Source organism: Bactrocera neohumeralis, chromosome 2 (genome assembly GCF_024586455.1).
Source record: "Bactrocera neohumeralis isolate Rockhampton chromosome 2, APGP_CSIRO_Bneo_wtdbg2-racon-allhic-juicebox.fasta_v2, whole genome shotgun sequence".
NCBI classification, from domain to species: domain Eukaryota; kingdom Metazoa; phylum Arthropoda; class Insecta; order Diptera; family Tephritidae; genus Bactrocera; species Bactrocera neohumeralis.
In genome coordinates, this window is record NC_065919.1 from 53,162,076 (window position 1) to 53,177,993 (window position 15,918).

General features: G+C 33.7%; 1 protein-coding gene across 2 annotated transcripts; it reads left to right on the top strand.

Moving 5' to 3' along the window:
* Positions 1-3,447: 3,447 nt before the first annotated feature.
* On the top strand, positions 3,448-15,595 carry LOC126750846 (retinol dehydrogenase 14). 2 transcript variants are annotated; one of them, XM_050460599.1, is made up of 4 exons: positions 3,448-3,602; positions 10,323-10,460; positions 14,524-14,662; positions 14,729-15,595. In XM_050460599.1, the coding sequence occupies exons 2-4, from the start codon at positions 10,323-10,325 to the stop codon at positions 15,457-15,459; spliced, it is 1,008 nt and encodes a 335-aa protein (XP_050316556.1). In that variant the 5' UTR covers positions 3,448-3,602; the 3' UTR covers positions 15,460-15,595. The 2 variants fall into 2 exon arrangements, with proteins under 2 accessions (XP_050316556.1, XP_050316557.1); XM_050460600.1 differs by lacking the exon at positions 10,323-10,460 and having other exon boundaries at positions 3,450-3,602.
* The last annotated feature ends 323 nt before the right edge of the window (positions 15,596-15,918 follow it).

The window sequence follows — 15,918 nt, forward strand, 5'->3', positions numbered from 1 at the left end:
ACATTAGCGATATGAGATTAAGACCAAGGTCTAAGCAAACTCTAATCATGTTGAGCGCTACACCGTTAATTTAATACGGTTTGTTAGATAATGGAAATTACTATATGTGTAATATAATTCCACATATTTTTGGCATTAAACTAAAGCATATCAAATATTATGCGTTCAGCTAATTTTGTTTAGATATCTTACATATTGAAAGATGTATAACTTTGAATTTTTTTTGCTGTTCATGGGATCAGAGTCCCATATTTTCGAACACTGATTCTTATGTAAAATTGAACGAGGAATCGAATGAAAAAGTCAATTTTGAAAAAAAATTTGGGGGAAAAGCACAAAAAACGGGATTTTTGGAAAAAAAATGTTTTTTTTGGATTTTGAAAATTTTTTTGGATTTTGAAAATATTTTTATCAGAAAGCTGAGATTTTTTTACATAAAATTGGATAACTGCAAAATTTTTTTCACTCAATTTTGAGGTCGTTAAAAAATAAAAGAAATAATCATTTTTTTGTTTGATCTCAATTTGAATTGCGCGCCAAAAAACAATGGAGCAACTTTGACCACTAAAAAGTTTACAGATATTCTTATTTTGGTTTATATTATGATATTCTAAAGTTTCGTCAAAATCGGAGAACCACGGGTACAAAACCATGTCGCCAATTGATGGAATGGCCCATAAGGTATAAGACCAACCGGAAGTTTCAAAAGATTTGTTATTAATACTTGTATGTATAAGTGTAACAGATATTAGTTATATGGCATCTTGGGCAAGTTTTCATCCGTTTTTATCCATTTTAGGCACAGAGATGCACCGTTAGGATGAAAACACTGTTCAAAATTTATTAAGATAACTCAAATATTGGCCGATATATCGGGTAAAATGTCTACCGGAAGTTTTATAATCCCGATTCAATCTATTTTAGACATACATTCTACATACTACTATTAGGAAAGGGTCTCTACTAATATCAGTTATATATCTCACATATTGAACGGTATTTTCGGTATAAAGTCTGCCATATGCTCTGAGGTCCACATGAATAGTACTATGTACATATTTTGAAAATTTTCGATTAATTTTGTTTTGTCGGTGACAGTGGTCCAATTATGCCCTTCTACGAACTTGTACCCCCGTGTCGACCAAGCAGTACGTGTACAAAGTTTCATAAGGATATATCAAATTCTCAAGTTGCAGCTTGAACAGACAGAAGGACAAACAGGCTGCCGGATTTCAACTCGTCTCGTCATCCTGATCATTTATATTGATACAAGCAACCGTTAGGTGAACAAAACTATTACTATATACTCTGTAGCAGCATGTTGCAAAAATATAATTAAATAACGTTTGAAATGGTGTAACTATTGAGTAGTCGAAAAAATCTTTTCGTATTTCTAATCAAACTTCAACTTATTTTTGTTTTATATTTATAATGAACCAAATATCAAATACCATTTTGGTCGAACACTTTTTGCCATTTTTTCGCTAGAGATATTATTCCATCAGCGTAAAAATTTCCTGGTTTCTCGGCGAAAAGCTGCGATAAGTAACTTTCATAGGCTTCTCTTGAAACCAACTTGACTCCATTAAGGGAATTCTGCATTGACCGAAACAAATGGTAGTCCGATGGTGTAAGGTCAGGGCTATATGGTGGATGTTTCAAAACTTCCCAGCCAAACTCTCCCAGTTTTTGGCGAGTCATGCAAGATGTGTGTGGTCTAGCGTTGTCCAGATGGAAGACGAAGCCCTTTCTGTTGATCAGTTCTGTCCATTTTTTTCAATTGCTTGCTTCAATCTCATCAGTTGTTGATAGTAAAATGTAAAATTGCAATCATTCGACCAGGCTGAATCAGCTCAAAATTTTAGGTGATTCTTTGGCAACATTGTTAAAAATGGCCAATTTTCATCAAACAAATACAAGCAACCCTGACAGCTGTTTATCAAATTCTCAATATAATATCAATAAAACTGTTGATATGTTTTTGTAATAAAAAATGGTTTTGTAAAAATTGGTCGGCTAGCAACCGTAATGTTTATCTTCTACCAATTTTCATTGAAAATATTATAAAAAGGACAATGAGCTGTTTATGTTTCAAACTCGCATAGCTGTTGTCACCTATTCTGATTAAGTGCGCAGTTAATCCGAAATGGTTCGATTCCATTTTGTTTCAGCGAAGAATCGCAGATGCTAATTCGGTCCATTAAAATTCCCACAGGCAATTCATGTGTTACACAAACATTGAGCTTTTTTTCACAGCCAGCCTTTTTAAATGGTTAAATCGTTTGATGAGGAATGTTAAGTTCCTTAGCGATGTCATGGCTGCTTATGCGACGGTCCTGGCCAATCTTTTCCATAATTTCATCGACTTTTTCAACGATAGGTCGACCAGAGAGAGGAGCATCTTTCATAGAAATTTCTAGAATGAAAGCGAGTGAGCTATTGTTGTGCTACACGAACTGATACAGTATCGCCTCAGTAAACTTCACAAATTTCATTGGTGGCTTGAAAGAACACAAAAATTTCTTCATTATTTTCACTCATTTTTGAACAGCTGTAACTTTTTTTAACTTCTCCGAATTTAATTTTAGTTTTATTGGTTAAATGAAGCTTAAAATCTCACCTTTCCAACACTATATGGTATGACACAATGTGTTAGGTAACACTGGAGATATACGACTGCAACTATATCTATTGACAAAATACGAAAAGACTTTTCGACTACCCAATATTTCTTCTTCTTTTTTTCAATATAAATATAAAACAATTTTATTGCATGGAGGATACTTTTCGTATTTGGGAAGTGCTTCTTCCCTACATCTTTAAAGCAGTGATTCTGGCGGTTGAACATACGCTTTGCTATACTCAATTAGAATAAAAATATAACTACATACATAAATATAACAAGAAACATGTAAGTAAAGCTTCACTATGCCTTTGGGCTATAATTATGAGAAATTAGACCAAAATAAAATTTTCAAATGATGTGCAGGGTATACAATTCAAATATAATATACACATACAATTTTAATTTGTAAATATGTATGTAGATATGTCACTGAAACCAACCTTGACTAGACATTTGCTGTCCTTGACTACGTTATCTTACAACACAAAAGACTTAAGCGACGAACTTCCAACTGCAGAGAACACTATTTCAGCGCATAGCAGTGATTACCAAACTCCCCAACCTATATGAATAGAAAATCAGATAGCCTTTTGTTATTATCATACTCTATCATTTTTATACATTTTCAATATCGATTGCAACAAGTGCTGCTAAAGAAAGTGGTAACAAAACAGAGAGCGCACAATGAAATCTACGAGCGCCGCTGCCGCACAGGCGAGTACCGAACAATCAAAGCTTGCACAGTTTATAGCGCTTAAAACTCGCATTCAATGCTGGGTACAATAATGGCCAACAAAAGCAGCGTACAAACGGCCAAACAGTGAGTTCGAGCACGATCCATGTCAGGCGATCGCAGCAATACACGCGAGCAGTCTCATGTTAAGCGTCCAAGGCGAAGGTTGTGCGCGTGCGGTATTTACACAAAGTAATTCAGAAACATTTTGTAAAGAAAGTTTTTTTTAGGTTTAAATAAAAGGTAGGTGCAAGCAAAGCGAAAATTGTTTTAAGACATAAAAAATGCTTTTTCTCCCTTTTTCGCTCGTGTGAATGTAAAAAGTGCTGATTGTGCAAGAAAATTTGTGCAACTTAATACTATGTGTGCTGGTTTCCCAACTAACTGAAAATTATTTATTATTAAGACTGAGATATATGTATATAGTGTACATAACAGAAACTTGCTTTTTTTGATTCTTAGAGCATTGAATTGTTGGCTCTGTGAAGATTTAATTTTTTTCATAAATGCAATGATTTGCAGTTGACTCTCAGCGAAGCGACAACAATAAGTATGTCATTTTTACAATGCGAGTTGAGTGTTATGCACACAAAAGCAACAGGTTGGGCCAACACAGAACTTTCCTACAAATAAATACGAAAGCAATGCATACAAACAAACAATGCTTGATGTACAAACTAAAATATAGGTATATACATACATATGTGAGGTTTGTATGTGCCAGCCGCGTAGGAAAGACACTGTGGTGAATGTAGAAAGAAGATTGCTCGCTTTGATGACGTGGTTGGTGCAAAGTAGCAAGTACACACAAGTAATTTTAGACCTTTTTTGTTTTACTTTTCACTACAAACTCTTCCTTTACATACATACATTCGCTTGAACTTCAAATTTGTGTGCACAATTTATTTATTATTATTATTTTTTTTATTTCGGCAATTAAATTGTATAATATCAGCGTTTGCATTGCGTAAAGCAGTGAAAGTTACTTTTCGCAGCAGAATAATGCAAACACGATTACTGAATCAATGTTCGGGCTTTCGTTGTTTTTCCCAAAATTTGGCTTAATTAAAACTGACAATTGTGGAAACTAAAACGAACCTCAATTACAAAAATTGTGGACTTTCACCACAGAAAAGCAGCTGCCATAAATTAGTTTCGGACTTCGAACTTTAGTTAATTGATTTATTTTAACACACATTTATTTTAAATTTCATAGTTTTAGTTGAGTATATCTGGCTTAGCTCTAGATATAAAAAATTAAAAAATTAAAAAAAAAAAATATAAAAATATAAAAATATTAATGAAAAACAAAAAAAACTAAATAAAAATAGTATTTAAAAAAAATGTAAAATAAGAAAAATAATAAAAAATAAAAATTAATAAGAAAGTAAAAAAAAATATAGATGAAAATACAAGTAAATAAGCAAAACAAAAAAATAAAAATTAAAAAAATTAAAATAAATGAATAAAAAAATTGAAAAAATTATTAAAAATTAAGGTCATAAGAAGGTCAAAAACAAAAAGAAATATAAATGAAAATTCAAGTTAATAAATCTTTTAATATGAATACAAATTTTTAGCATTCAGTACCTATGAATAATAGAAAAAAACAAAAAGAAAAATTTCTGCAAAAATTATATTTGCAAAATTTGTTTTCGATATAAATCGTTACCATATAAATTAAATTTTTCCCGACCTTATGACATATGTGTATATCATCAGGGCTGAACTTGAATACTATTAAAGGATATAACAAATTCTTTAATTACATACTTAGTTGTGGCATTTGAATTCATTTGTTTAATATTTCTTGCAAAAGAGTGACAGAAAGCCATCACAGTAATTTAATAATCACTATTCAGTGTCAATAAAAAAACTTTTTTAACTTCGGCTGGACATTGGCTATATTACTTCTCACAGGTGCATTTTTTATAGTATAGGGGGTATAAAAACCTTGATATTGATAGGTTTGTTTATATGACAGCTATGTGCTATAGTAGTCCGATCTAAACAATTTGTTCGAATATTATAGCATTGCCTAGTAGTCTATGCCAAATTCCATAAAAAAAAAATAAAATAAAAATTTTTCCATACAAAGGCTTGAGATTAATGGGTCAGTTTCTGTGGCAGCTAAATATATTCTATAGTGACTCGAACAGAACAATTTCTTTTGAGATTGTATAATTTTTTTAGACGATAACACGTGCCAAATTCGGTGAAGATATCTCGCTGAATGAAAAAGTTTTCCATACAAGCATTTAATTTCGATCGTTCAGTTTATATAGCACAAATGCGCAACTTTTTGAAGAGAAACTCATGTGTACAAAATTTCATAATAATAATATTGCAAAAACTTAGTGCCATTTCGCGTATATACAGACAAACTAACAGGCAACCGAACATGATTTAATCGACTCAAATCGGCTCGCTGTTCGTTTATATATACTACATACGAGTATATATTTTATGTTTAAGAAATTAAATTAAATATTGAAGTCGCTGTGATTTGAACATTATTATAACCCAACGACACTCTCCTGCCGCCCGATCGACGCGAGGGCACAACCGCATATATGCGGGATGAGATGGATCATGAAAGGCAAGAGAGTTTTTAAGCGTCGAGAACTAAAACTGCTCAGCTACAGTAAACAATTTTCAACAGCAAAGATTTAATGGGTTATAAAAAATTGTTTTACGATTTTATTTATTGAGAAAAAGCAATATGGCCGTTTTAATTTCAAAAAGTGAATCAGATATATGTATAAAATGTGCAGGAATGAGTATTAAAATCATTGTATATATGACGGAATGGTTCATTAAGTTCAAAATATGAGCTACAAGATTTTAACAGTAAGGGTACAAACTGATTTGAAAAGTGAACCGGGTTATTAAATTTTATTTCAGAAGAAAGAAAAGAACTGCTAACTTTTCCATTTTTGATTTTTACTAAGAATATCACACCAAGCATTTCTCTATGATTCGTAAGTGTAGGTAGATTTATAAGTTTTAAACGACTAGTGTATGGAGGAAGACTTAACCTAAAAACAGGAAATGCTTTAAGACGAAAAGTAAGAATTGTTTTTGTACCGACTCTAACTTGTCAGAAAAAATTTGGTAATTAAGATTCCATGCAACAGAGCCATATTCAAATATGCTATGTTATCAATATGAAGACTGAAATTTAGTTTAGAATCCATAGTAACTCCCAAATCAACAAACTTAAAAATTTGCGCTAGTAAATAGTACTTTTATTACACAAGGAGAGGGGAATAAAGATCTGCGAGAAAAGCACATTGTCTTACATTTTTTGACAATCAAAGGCAAATCATTTCTCAAATTGTTGCCACAGACAGCTTTCAACAATTGAAGTATATGCTTTAAAAAGCTTTACGTCGTCGGCATATAATTAAATATTTCGGAATTTTATAACAGAAGAGATATTGTTAATAAATAACAGGAACAGAATCGGGCCAAGATGACTACCTTGAGGAACACCTGAAGCGACATTAATTGATTCTAAAAGAGAATTCTCAAATATCTCTCGTTTTGTTCTTTTAAATAAGATGAGAAGATATCCATTGAAGAAATTTTGGTTGGAATCATTGAAAATTTTTTAAAACGTAATTGCTACTGTAAGTTTAAGAAAAGTATCGAGTATCACTAAAGTTAACAAATAATTTAATCGAAATACTAAATCTCGCGTTCTGAAAACATCACTGATATTCTCTATAAAAGTTATTTAACTAAATCAACATTGAATATAGCAAACCAGAAGAAATATTATGACTGCCACAAAGAAAAATATTTTATTTTTATTATAACTCGTTGCAAAATAAAGCCAAAACAATTTTGGTAGCTTATGTTATATAAGAATACATACATACACCCATATTTTTGCGTATTAAAAATTAATAATGCACTGCTCACATTGTTTTGCAGCAAAAATTATTTAAATGGCATAAAGTCGCTGACACAGATTAGCAGGCAGCGCCATGACATACAAACATACTTACGGACATTTTGTATTGGTAACAAACACACACATACAACCATATATGTATGTCGCTTTTGTTTAATATTAACTTGAGATCGCTAAACCATGAAGTAGTCGCGCGCTTTAGACGATTTTAATTAATTTGTTTTTGCTAATTTTTAGTCTGCATATTTTCGTACAATATTTGTCTTGTATTTATAATATTTTGACAAAAGATTTTTGCTAAATATTTTTGTTGTATTTATACCTGCCGTATAATATTTTATCACGATATTTCTGTGTTAACTTTAATTTGCAAAGGTTTGGTATTATTTGCTTTTGCTGCGAACCTTACGGTGTCTTTTGAACTATTACACGACCACTACGCCAAACTAGTCAGCTGACTGTGCCATACTAAAACCGAACGTTTTTTCAAAGGTGATTTTATGCGAGCTGTCACTTGTCAGATTTCTGTCAGAAATATGCATAACAAAAAGGTTCTAATTCAAATGGTGTAAAAAATGAATTAAATTATCGATTCATTATTCTTATTAGTTTGAAATTCCTTGTGTTTAAAAAGGAAAAAACATGCGACATAAACGCACAGAAAACTTATGTAGGGTGTAAAGTGTCAGTGGAATTACTTTATTAATTAAATTGTAAATGAAGTTATTTATTTGCAAATTTGAATAAAACTTAAATACTTATTATTTTATAATATCGTAGAAAAATCGTTGTATAATTGGTACAAGTCCGATTCATGTCGGAGTAGTTCACATTTATCGGGCTTTGCAATAAGGATTTTTTTAATTTTTAATATGTCATGACCTGTAATTATTTGTTAATTGTATTCAGTAATATTTACAATTTCATCATGGAAAGAAATACGCAAGAACAACATTTACAAATTATGCGATTATATTATCAAAATAATCGTTCTCCAATTGCAACTCTTCGTGCGCTTTTATGGTCATAATAATCGTTCACCTGTGCTCGCTATTCGTCGAATTGTTGAAAATTTCGAGCGTACATTTACTTTACATAATGCTCAAGTGCCAATAAGACAAAGAACTGCTCGAAGTAATGAAAATATTGCCGCCGTTCAGGCAAGTGTTGCTGAAGACCGCAATTTGTCGATTCCAAGGCGTTCTCAAGAATTGGCAACTGTCTCAAACCACAACCCAGCGGATTTCGAAACGTAAACGTCGTGAATTTGCTGATTTTGTCGATTTTGTCTTGGAACCACTTGAAAACAATAAACAATTTTTGTAAAAAAAATCATCTTCTTCGATGAAACTTAGTTTCATCAGAGTGGTGCGGTAAATAAACAAAACTGTCGATTCGGGTACGAAGAGAATCCACAAATTATTCATGAGCAACTATTACATTTAACTAAATTGAGGGTTTGATGTGGTTCGTGGTCTGGTGGAATTATCGCTCCGTATTTCTTTCGAAATGAAGCTGGCGACACCGTTACTATCAATGGAGAGCGATATAGATCGATGAGACGGAGCTACGTGGCACACAGCACGTGCAACGACCGAATTATTGCGAGAAAAGTTTGGAAATTCGATTATTTCAAGAAATTGTGATATTGAATGGTCTCCAAGAAGTTGTGATTTAACACCATTAGACTACCTACTTATTGTGGAGTTATTTGAAGTCATTGTTCTTTAGCAATAAATCAGACTCTCTTCAAGCTTTAGAAGTGAATATTGTATTATTATTTCCTTAACAATTAGTGTAGTTGTTTTTAAGAAACCATATCACTCTTATTGAACCTGTCGTATGAGGACTAAGTTATAAACTATTAATATTCTGACTAGTTCCATATCAGTTAGACATTTCTACTTGATAACTGGTGTGTTTTTAAGTATTTAGTTTGACAGTGAATTTCAATGAGGTGAACAATGCATTGTCAGCTGTCAGTGTTATTTAAATTACATCAAAATTAATGACAATCTTAGTAAAAGCAGAGAAAATGAAATTTGACAATACGTTACGAGTCAAGCTGTCAACGTATTTAGTGCTTATGTTTATCAATCATGTTTTTTGTAAGAAAGGGGGGTATTAAGGGTGGCTAAAAATAAAAATATCGAGTTTTTTATATTCTTAAATGTGTATATTTAGAGGAGAGTTTTGCAAAATTCAAATTAAATAAAGGTTCGGTCGGAAATGAAACTCGTTTTTCACGAGACTGTTTTTTCCAAAACGATACCCACGATTTCTCCAATTTTACTGAACCGATTCATCTGAAATTTTTAGAGAGTATTCTTTATGGATTTGTCTATGTTTGAAACCATCCATATCTTCAAATTTCAATTTATATTATTAAAAAAAACTCGAATTTGCGAAAAAGTGTTAGAAAATTTGTTTTTTTTTTTGACAGTCGCCATTTCATGAAACAATTCATTTCCGTAGTTCCAGACTTTCCGAAATTATTCTACATTAAGTTGCTGCTAAGTTTTAAACGTTTAATTTTTTTATTACTTAATTTTTTCTGTATTTTTGAATTTTTTTATCGTTATTTTTGACTAATAGAAAAATGGTTAGTAAAAATGTTAATTGCCTTTTTTACGACACTTCAAAAAATACCTGAAATTCATGCCTCTAGAGTAGATTAGAGCTAATTCCGTTTGGTTACATAAGTCCAAGTGATCAATAGAAAAGTTATATTTGCTAAAAGTTGATAAATTCGAACAAAAGTTATGTTTATTTTTTACTATAACTCTACTAAAACACCAATATGTTAAAAAAAACTCAGTAAAAGTTTCAAGCGTGGGGTATAAAAGCTTGGTTGCAAACAAACTTTGATTTTCTGTTTTGTTATTTGTTTTGCTTTATTTTTTTTTTGTTTAACATAAATCTGCATATTCTGTTGCCCCTCTTTATTGCATAACAACCACATGTTCGTATACATATCTCTATCTATTGTATTTGCTTTAGTACACTCTACATACCATACATATATACAAACATGTCTATTATAGATGGGTTTACTGCATGTGTTGCCGAGTGCTGACTATCTGCGTGATATTGTGCTTTTAGCCTTGTTTTCGGCCATCGTTGCCACACTTCTGAGCATACGCTTCTATTTGCGCATTACAGCCGGGCGATGTTTCACAGAGGTAAACGCTTAAATTTCTACTCTCATCCCTCTCCTCTCACCTGCCACCAGGCAACAGGCACCTGTCACCTCTTGAACTAACTTATGAAAATGCTTTCCAATTACATATTCAAATTGCTTACGTATTTCCCCCACCAAATCTCCACAATATAAACAACACACTCTAATTACATAAACATACTATTAAAATAATATATGTGAGCACTGTTTTAATTATCTTTATTTTTTTTATGTAAGTCTTTATTATATGTTAACTGTCAAGATGAAAAAAGTACCGGTAAGACACGCGTTTAACTAGAAATGTGACATTAATACCTTACCAACCTATGTTACCTAGTACTTTCAGGTATACATGTATGTATATGCTTTAGGCTAGTTCACACCAACGAAAAATTAAGAAAAATTTTGTATAAGGTACACTTTTAAAAGCAAATCTTATGAAAATAATAAAAAAACAAAAAAAGGGTTAGTCATTGTAAACAACTAACAAATATATATGTACATTTATGTATTGTAATAGAGAATCTTTTGCAAAGTGAATTTAATTTGTCTATAAAATATTTGACCCGAAGTAAACTATTTTATAAGCAATTACTAATTGATAGTGGTTGATAGTCCAAGGGTAAAACTAGTCTACTATTAACTGCCGTAATTTCCCATGAATTCAAACTAATATCTTGAAACTGTTATTAAATACTTAGTTTCTTTATTAGTATGACAGATGAACACAAGTCACATTCAGCAGTAAGTTATTATAGTAAAGGGTGATCCATTTCGAGGTTCCCAACTTAAAAAAAAAACACATTAACTTCAAATAAAATGATATTATTCGAAAGAACATTCTTTGGCATTTATTTTTTGATGATTATCTTTTTCAAATATTGGGGGGCTACGTATCAGGTCCAGCCGTGGATTCTAATTCGTTTTTTATAATTTTGACTGGTAACTGAAGAATGACAAGCGTGATGTTTTGCTTCAAGGCCTGAATCGAAGCGGGATTGTCCGCATAGACTCTAGACTTCACATATTCCTACAGGAAAAAGTCCAACGTTCTGATATCACAAGATCTTGGTAGCTACTCAACCGGCCAAAAACTTTGAATTATCTGCTCACCGAAGTGTTCTCTCAATAAATCCATTGATTAATGCCATGTGTGGGAAGTGGCGCCGTCTTGTTGAAATCAAATGTCGCCGAGATCAATTTCACATAAAATAGTCGGTTATCCTCGCCGGCATCATTTTTGAAGAAATATGCATCGTTGATTTCATCGACCCACAAGCCACACCAAACCGTTGTTTAAACTCTCGCAACAAAGTTGCTAAGGAGAGTATTATAGATTTGGTCACATAACGGTTGTTTGTAAGTCCTAAAACTAAAAGAGTCAGATATAGGGTTATATATAACAAAGTGATCAGGGTGATGAGTAGAGTTGAAATCCGGATGTCTGTCTGTCCGTCCGTCCGTCTGTCCGTCCGTCCGTGCAAGCTGTAACTTGAGTAACAATTGAGATATCGTCATGAAACTTGGTACACGTATTTATTGGCTCCATAAGAAGGTTAAGTTCGAAGATGGGCAAAATCGGCCTACTGCCACGTCCACAAAATGGCGGAAACCGAAAACCCATAAAGTGTCATAACTAAGCCATAAATAAAGATATTAAAGTGAAATTTTGCACAAAGGATCGCATTAGGGAGGGTCATATTTGGAAGCAATTTTTTTGGAAAAGTGGTCGTGGCCCCGCCCCTACTAAGTTTTTTGTACATATCTCAGAAACTACTATAGCTATGTCAACCAAACTCTACAGAGTCGTTTCCTTCAGGCATTTCCATATACAGTTCAAAAATGGAAGAAATCGGATAATAACCACGCCCACCTACCATACAAAGGTTATGTTGAAAATTACCGATTAACAAAAAACGTCAGAAACACTAAATTCTACGGAAGAAATGGCAGAAGGAAGCTGCACCCAGGCTTTTTTTAAATTGAAAATGGGCATGGACCAAAAACCATATCTCAGGAACTACTAGACCGATTTCAATGAAATTCGGTATATAATATTTTCTTTACACCCTGATAACATGTACGAAATATGGGTGAAATCGGTTTACAACCACGCCTTCTAACAATATAACGCTATTTTGAATTCCATCTGATGCCTTTTCTGTATAATACGAGTAATATACATTAGGAACCAATGATGATAGCGGAATAAAACTTTACACAAATAAGGTATTTGAAAAATATGTAAATGACTGATAATGAAATCTCGATTATCACTTTATCGTGCGAGAGTATAAAATGTTCGGTGACACCCGAACTTAGTCCTTCCTTACTTGTTTTTCTCTCGAATCTTTTCATGTTGGTCTTGAATTGAAAAAAGTACCTCTACTTAGATTACCCATTATTTAGGTTAGAAAAGTTTCCAATTATTGCTTTATTAGTATGACAGGTGAACACAAGTCGCATTCAGCAGTATATTATATAATGTCAAATACGAGTATAATTGCAAAGTTTAGTCTAATAAAGTAATTCTATAAGGCGATCAATTTTTTGCCTCACATATCTACTTATTAAAACGGAATGATGAGGGACTTCCGAATGTGATATCCGAGAGAGCGTTTTGCTTATAAATTAACTACTAACAAAGGCCAAGGCATATGTCAGCGTCAAACTCGACGTGACTATATTATTAAGAGCATATGAAAAGCATACCAGTAAGAAATTCGAGGAATGGCAAGCTAATTTAATAGAGGCTTGATATCTAATTCTGATACTTCAACCAATACCTTGAACTGCGAAACTTCTAAATAGCTAAACCTAGTTCTAGATAAGCCCGGGCAAAAGCAAAGGAGGGGTTTCGTTAACAATGCCCGTATGCGTCGCATGTGATGCCAATAAGTTGTGAACTGCGACTAGGCCAAAAACCGTCTTGCAGTTTTTGGAGACCATATGAGTATAAAGCATGCGTGTTTTTCGTCCCTTCCCTTGCACATGATTTTGGCGATCCTGCATAATTTTAAGGCATTCCATCTCACCCTGACCCGTCTGTCAGCTCTTTCTGAAATTTCCTTTCGTGCCATTTTTAGTAACTTGCGGTGTTCTTGAACTGATTTGGTAGCTAAGCGGATTCGTTTCCATGAAAGCCATTGTGGTCTGGACCCAGTATATATGCAGCCACTTTTCCGCTGCCACTATATCTATTGTCTACCCGCTTCTAAGAACAGTCTTTGACGCAGTGAGAATGGGATTATTGCTTTAATTGCCCATTAGCTATTCACGTATATGTATATTGATGTTTTGGGTCGTTTTCGTCGTTATTATCTATCTCGGCAGCTTCCGCAATGACTTCTGTCTGTAAAATACTGAAGTATTCCGGCAGCCTGAGATCTAGCTCGCGCAATAGCACCCGGCGCCTACTCCAACAGAAATTTTGATCCGTTTGTGCGTCCTTGTAGATATTGGGTCGCTGGTAGGTTGCGTGCCCCTGCGTCATCCATGTTATTTCAGTGTGACTTGGAACCTTCTCTCCCAGATAAAACGTGAGGGTATTTATGTGATGTATTGGTACATTTTTTTCCTCTTTAAAAATCATCCCTACTTTATTTTTGCTGCGAGACTGACGGTTACTTTATTTATTTTACGTCTTTTCGCAAGATATACCATAATTTGATAGCAGAGGAAACCCTAAAACTTCGAGGATATCTTGCATAGAGAAGTGAGGGAAAGAAAATATCAGAATCGAATTATGTATGCCTTTCAAATAATTTGGATTTCCATCAAGTTTTTGAAAACTTTTTTCCCTGAAAGTTTAACAGGGTGCTCAAAAGATTTGGAGAGCAAGTGGGCTGTTGGTTATCGCTCATTATTGGGCTGAAAAGGGTATATTTAGTTTAAGCCTTTTGTACTATAATATGCATATATTTTGAAACTAACAAATCGCTCTCTTCATTTTAATTGACAATTTTGAAAACACTAGATTTCCTACTTATTTTTGAATTTTTATATATTACTTGTAACATTCGAATATACAAAATACGTAACAGTATTATCTCAATCACTTGCAGACCAAAATGGAAGGCAAAACAGTTATCATCACAGGCGCTAACAGCGGCATTGGCAAGGAGACGGCTCGCGACTTGGCCAAGCGTGGAGCGCGGATTATTATGGCGTGCCGAAATCTCGAGACGGCGAATGCTGTTAAAGGTAAATACAATCATTAATATTGAAAGTAATCTTATAACACAACAATGCATCATTATATGATTCCAGAGGAAATCACCAAAGAGACTGGCAACAGCAAATTGATTGTGAAGAAATTGGATTTGGGCTCACAGAAGTCGGTGCGCGAATTTGCTGCCGATATTGTAAAGAATGAACCGAAAATCGATGTACTCATACACAATGCGGGCATGGCGCTGGCATTCCGTGGACAAACTAGTGAAGACGGCATTGAATTGACAATGGCCACCAATCATTATGGACCATTTTTGCTTACTCATTTGCTGATCGATGTTTTGAAGCGTAGCGCACCATCGCGCATTGTTATTGTTGCTTCCGAACTCTATCGCTTGGCTTCGGTAAATTTGGATAAACTCAATCCGATTGGCACATTCCCGGCTGCTTATCTGTATTACGTGTCAAAATTCGCCAACATTTATTTTGCACGCGAATTGGCCAAACGCCTGGAAGGTAGCGGTGTAACGGTGAATTACTTGCATCCAGGCATGATTGATTCGGGTATCTGGCGTAATGTGCCCTTCCCACTCAACTTGCCGATGATGGCTATAACAAAGGGATTTTTCAAGACACCAAAGGCAGGCGCACAAACCACCATCTATTTGGCCACCTCCGATGACGTGGCCAATGTCTCGGGCAAATATTTTATGGACTGCAAAGAGACAACTCTGACTGCTGCTGCGATGGACGAGGAGAAGGGCCGCAAGCTGTGGGAGGAGTCGGTTAAGTTGGTCAAGTTGACCGCGCAAGATCCAAAGATCTAATCAAATTGAACTTCCAGTCTTAAATGATAACACTTTTTTATAAGAATTAATTACAAGTAATTTAAGTTTCAGAGTGTGCAATATTGCATTTTTAATGGAATTATGAAATAAATTTAATTTTTATTTTTTGCAATAATTTGGTTTAAATATGTATGAAAAAAAGTCTCTGTAAGAACTTCATCAAAATTAAAGAAGACTATACATCAGCCGGAAACGGGACACACTCAAGTCCTCAGTTAGGCTGAGTTCATCAGAACTTATAAACGACTAAGGACTGTGACCACTGCAGATATCCGTTCCCACGACAGTCGGGTCTACGTAACCGAAACGAACTCGGAATTTTTATCTGGTCAAAGACTGTCAACCATTGCAGATACCATATGTTATGTACTTATGTTTTTATTGTCTCGAGACATGTTACAACATAGAGTTATTGTTGTTGCTGTAGCAGTTATCTAA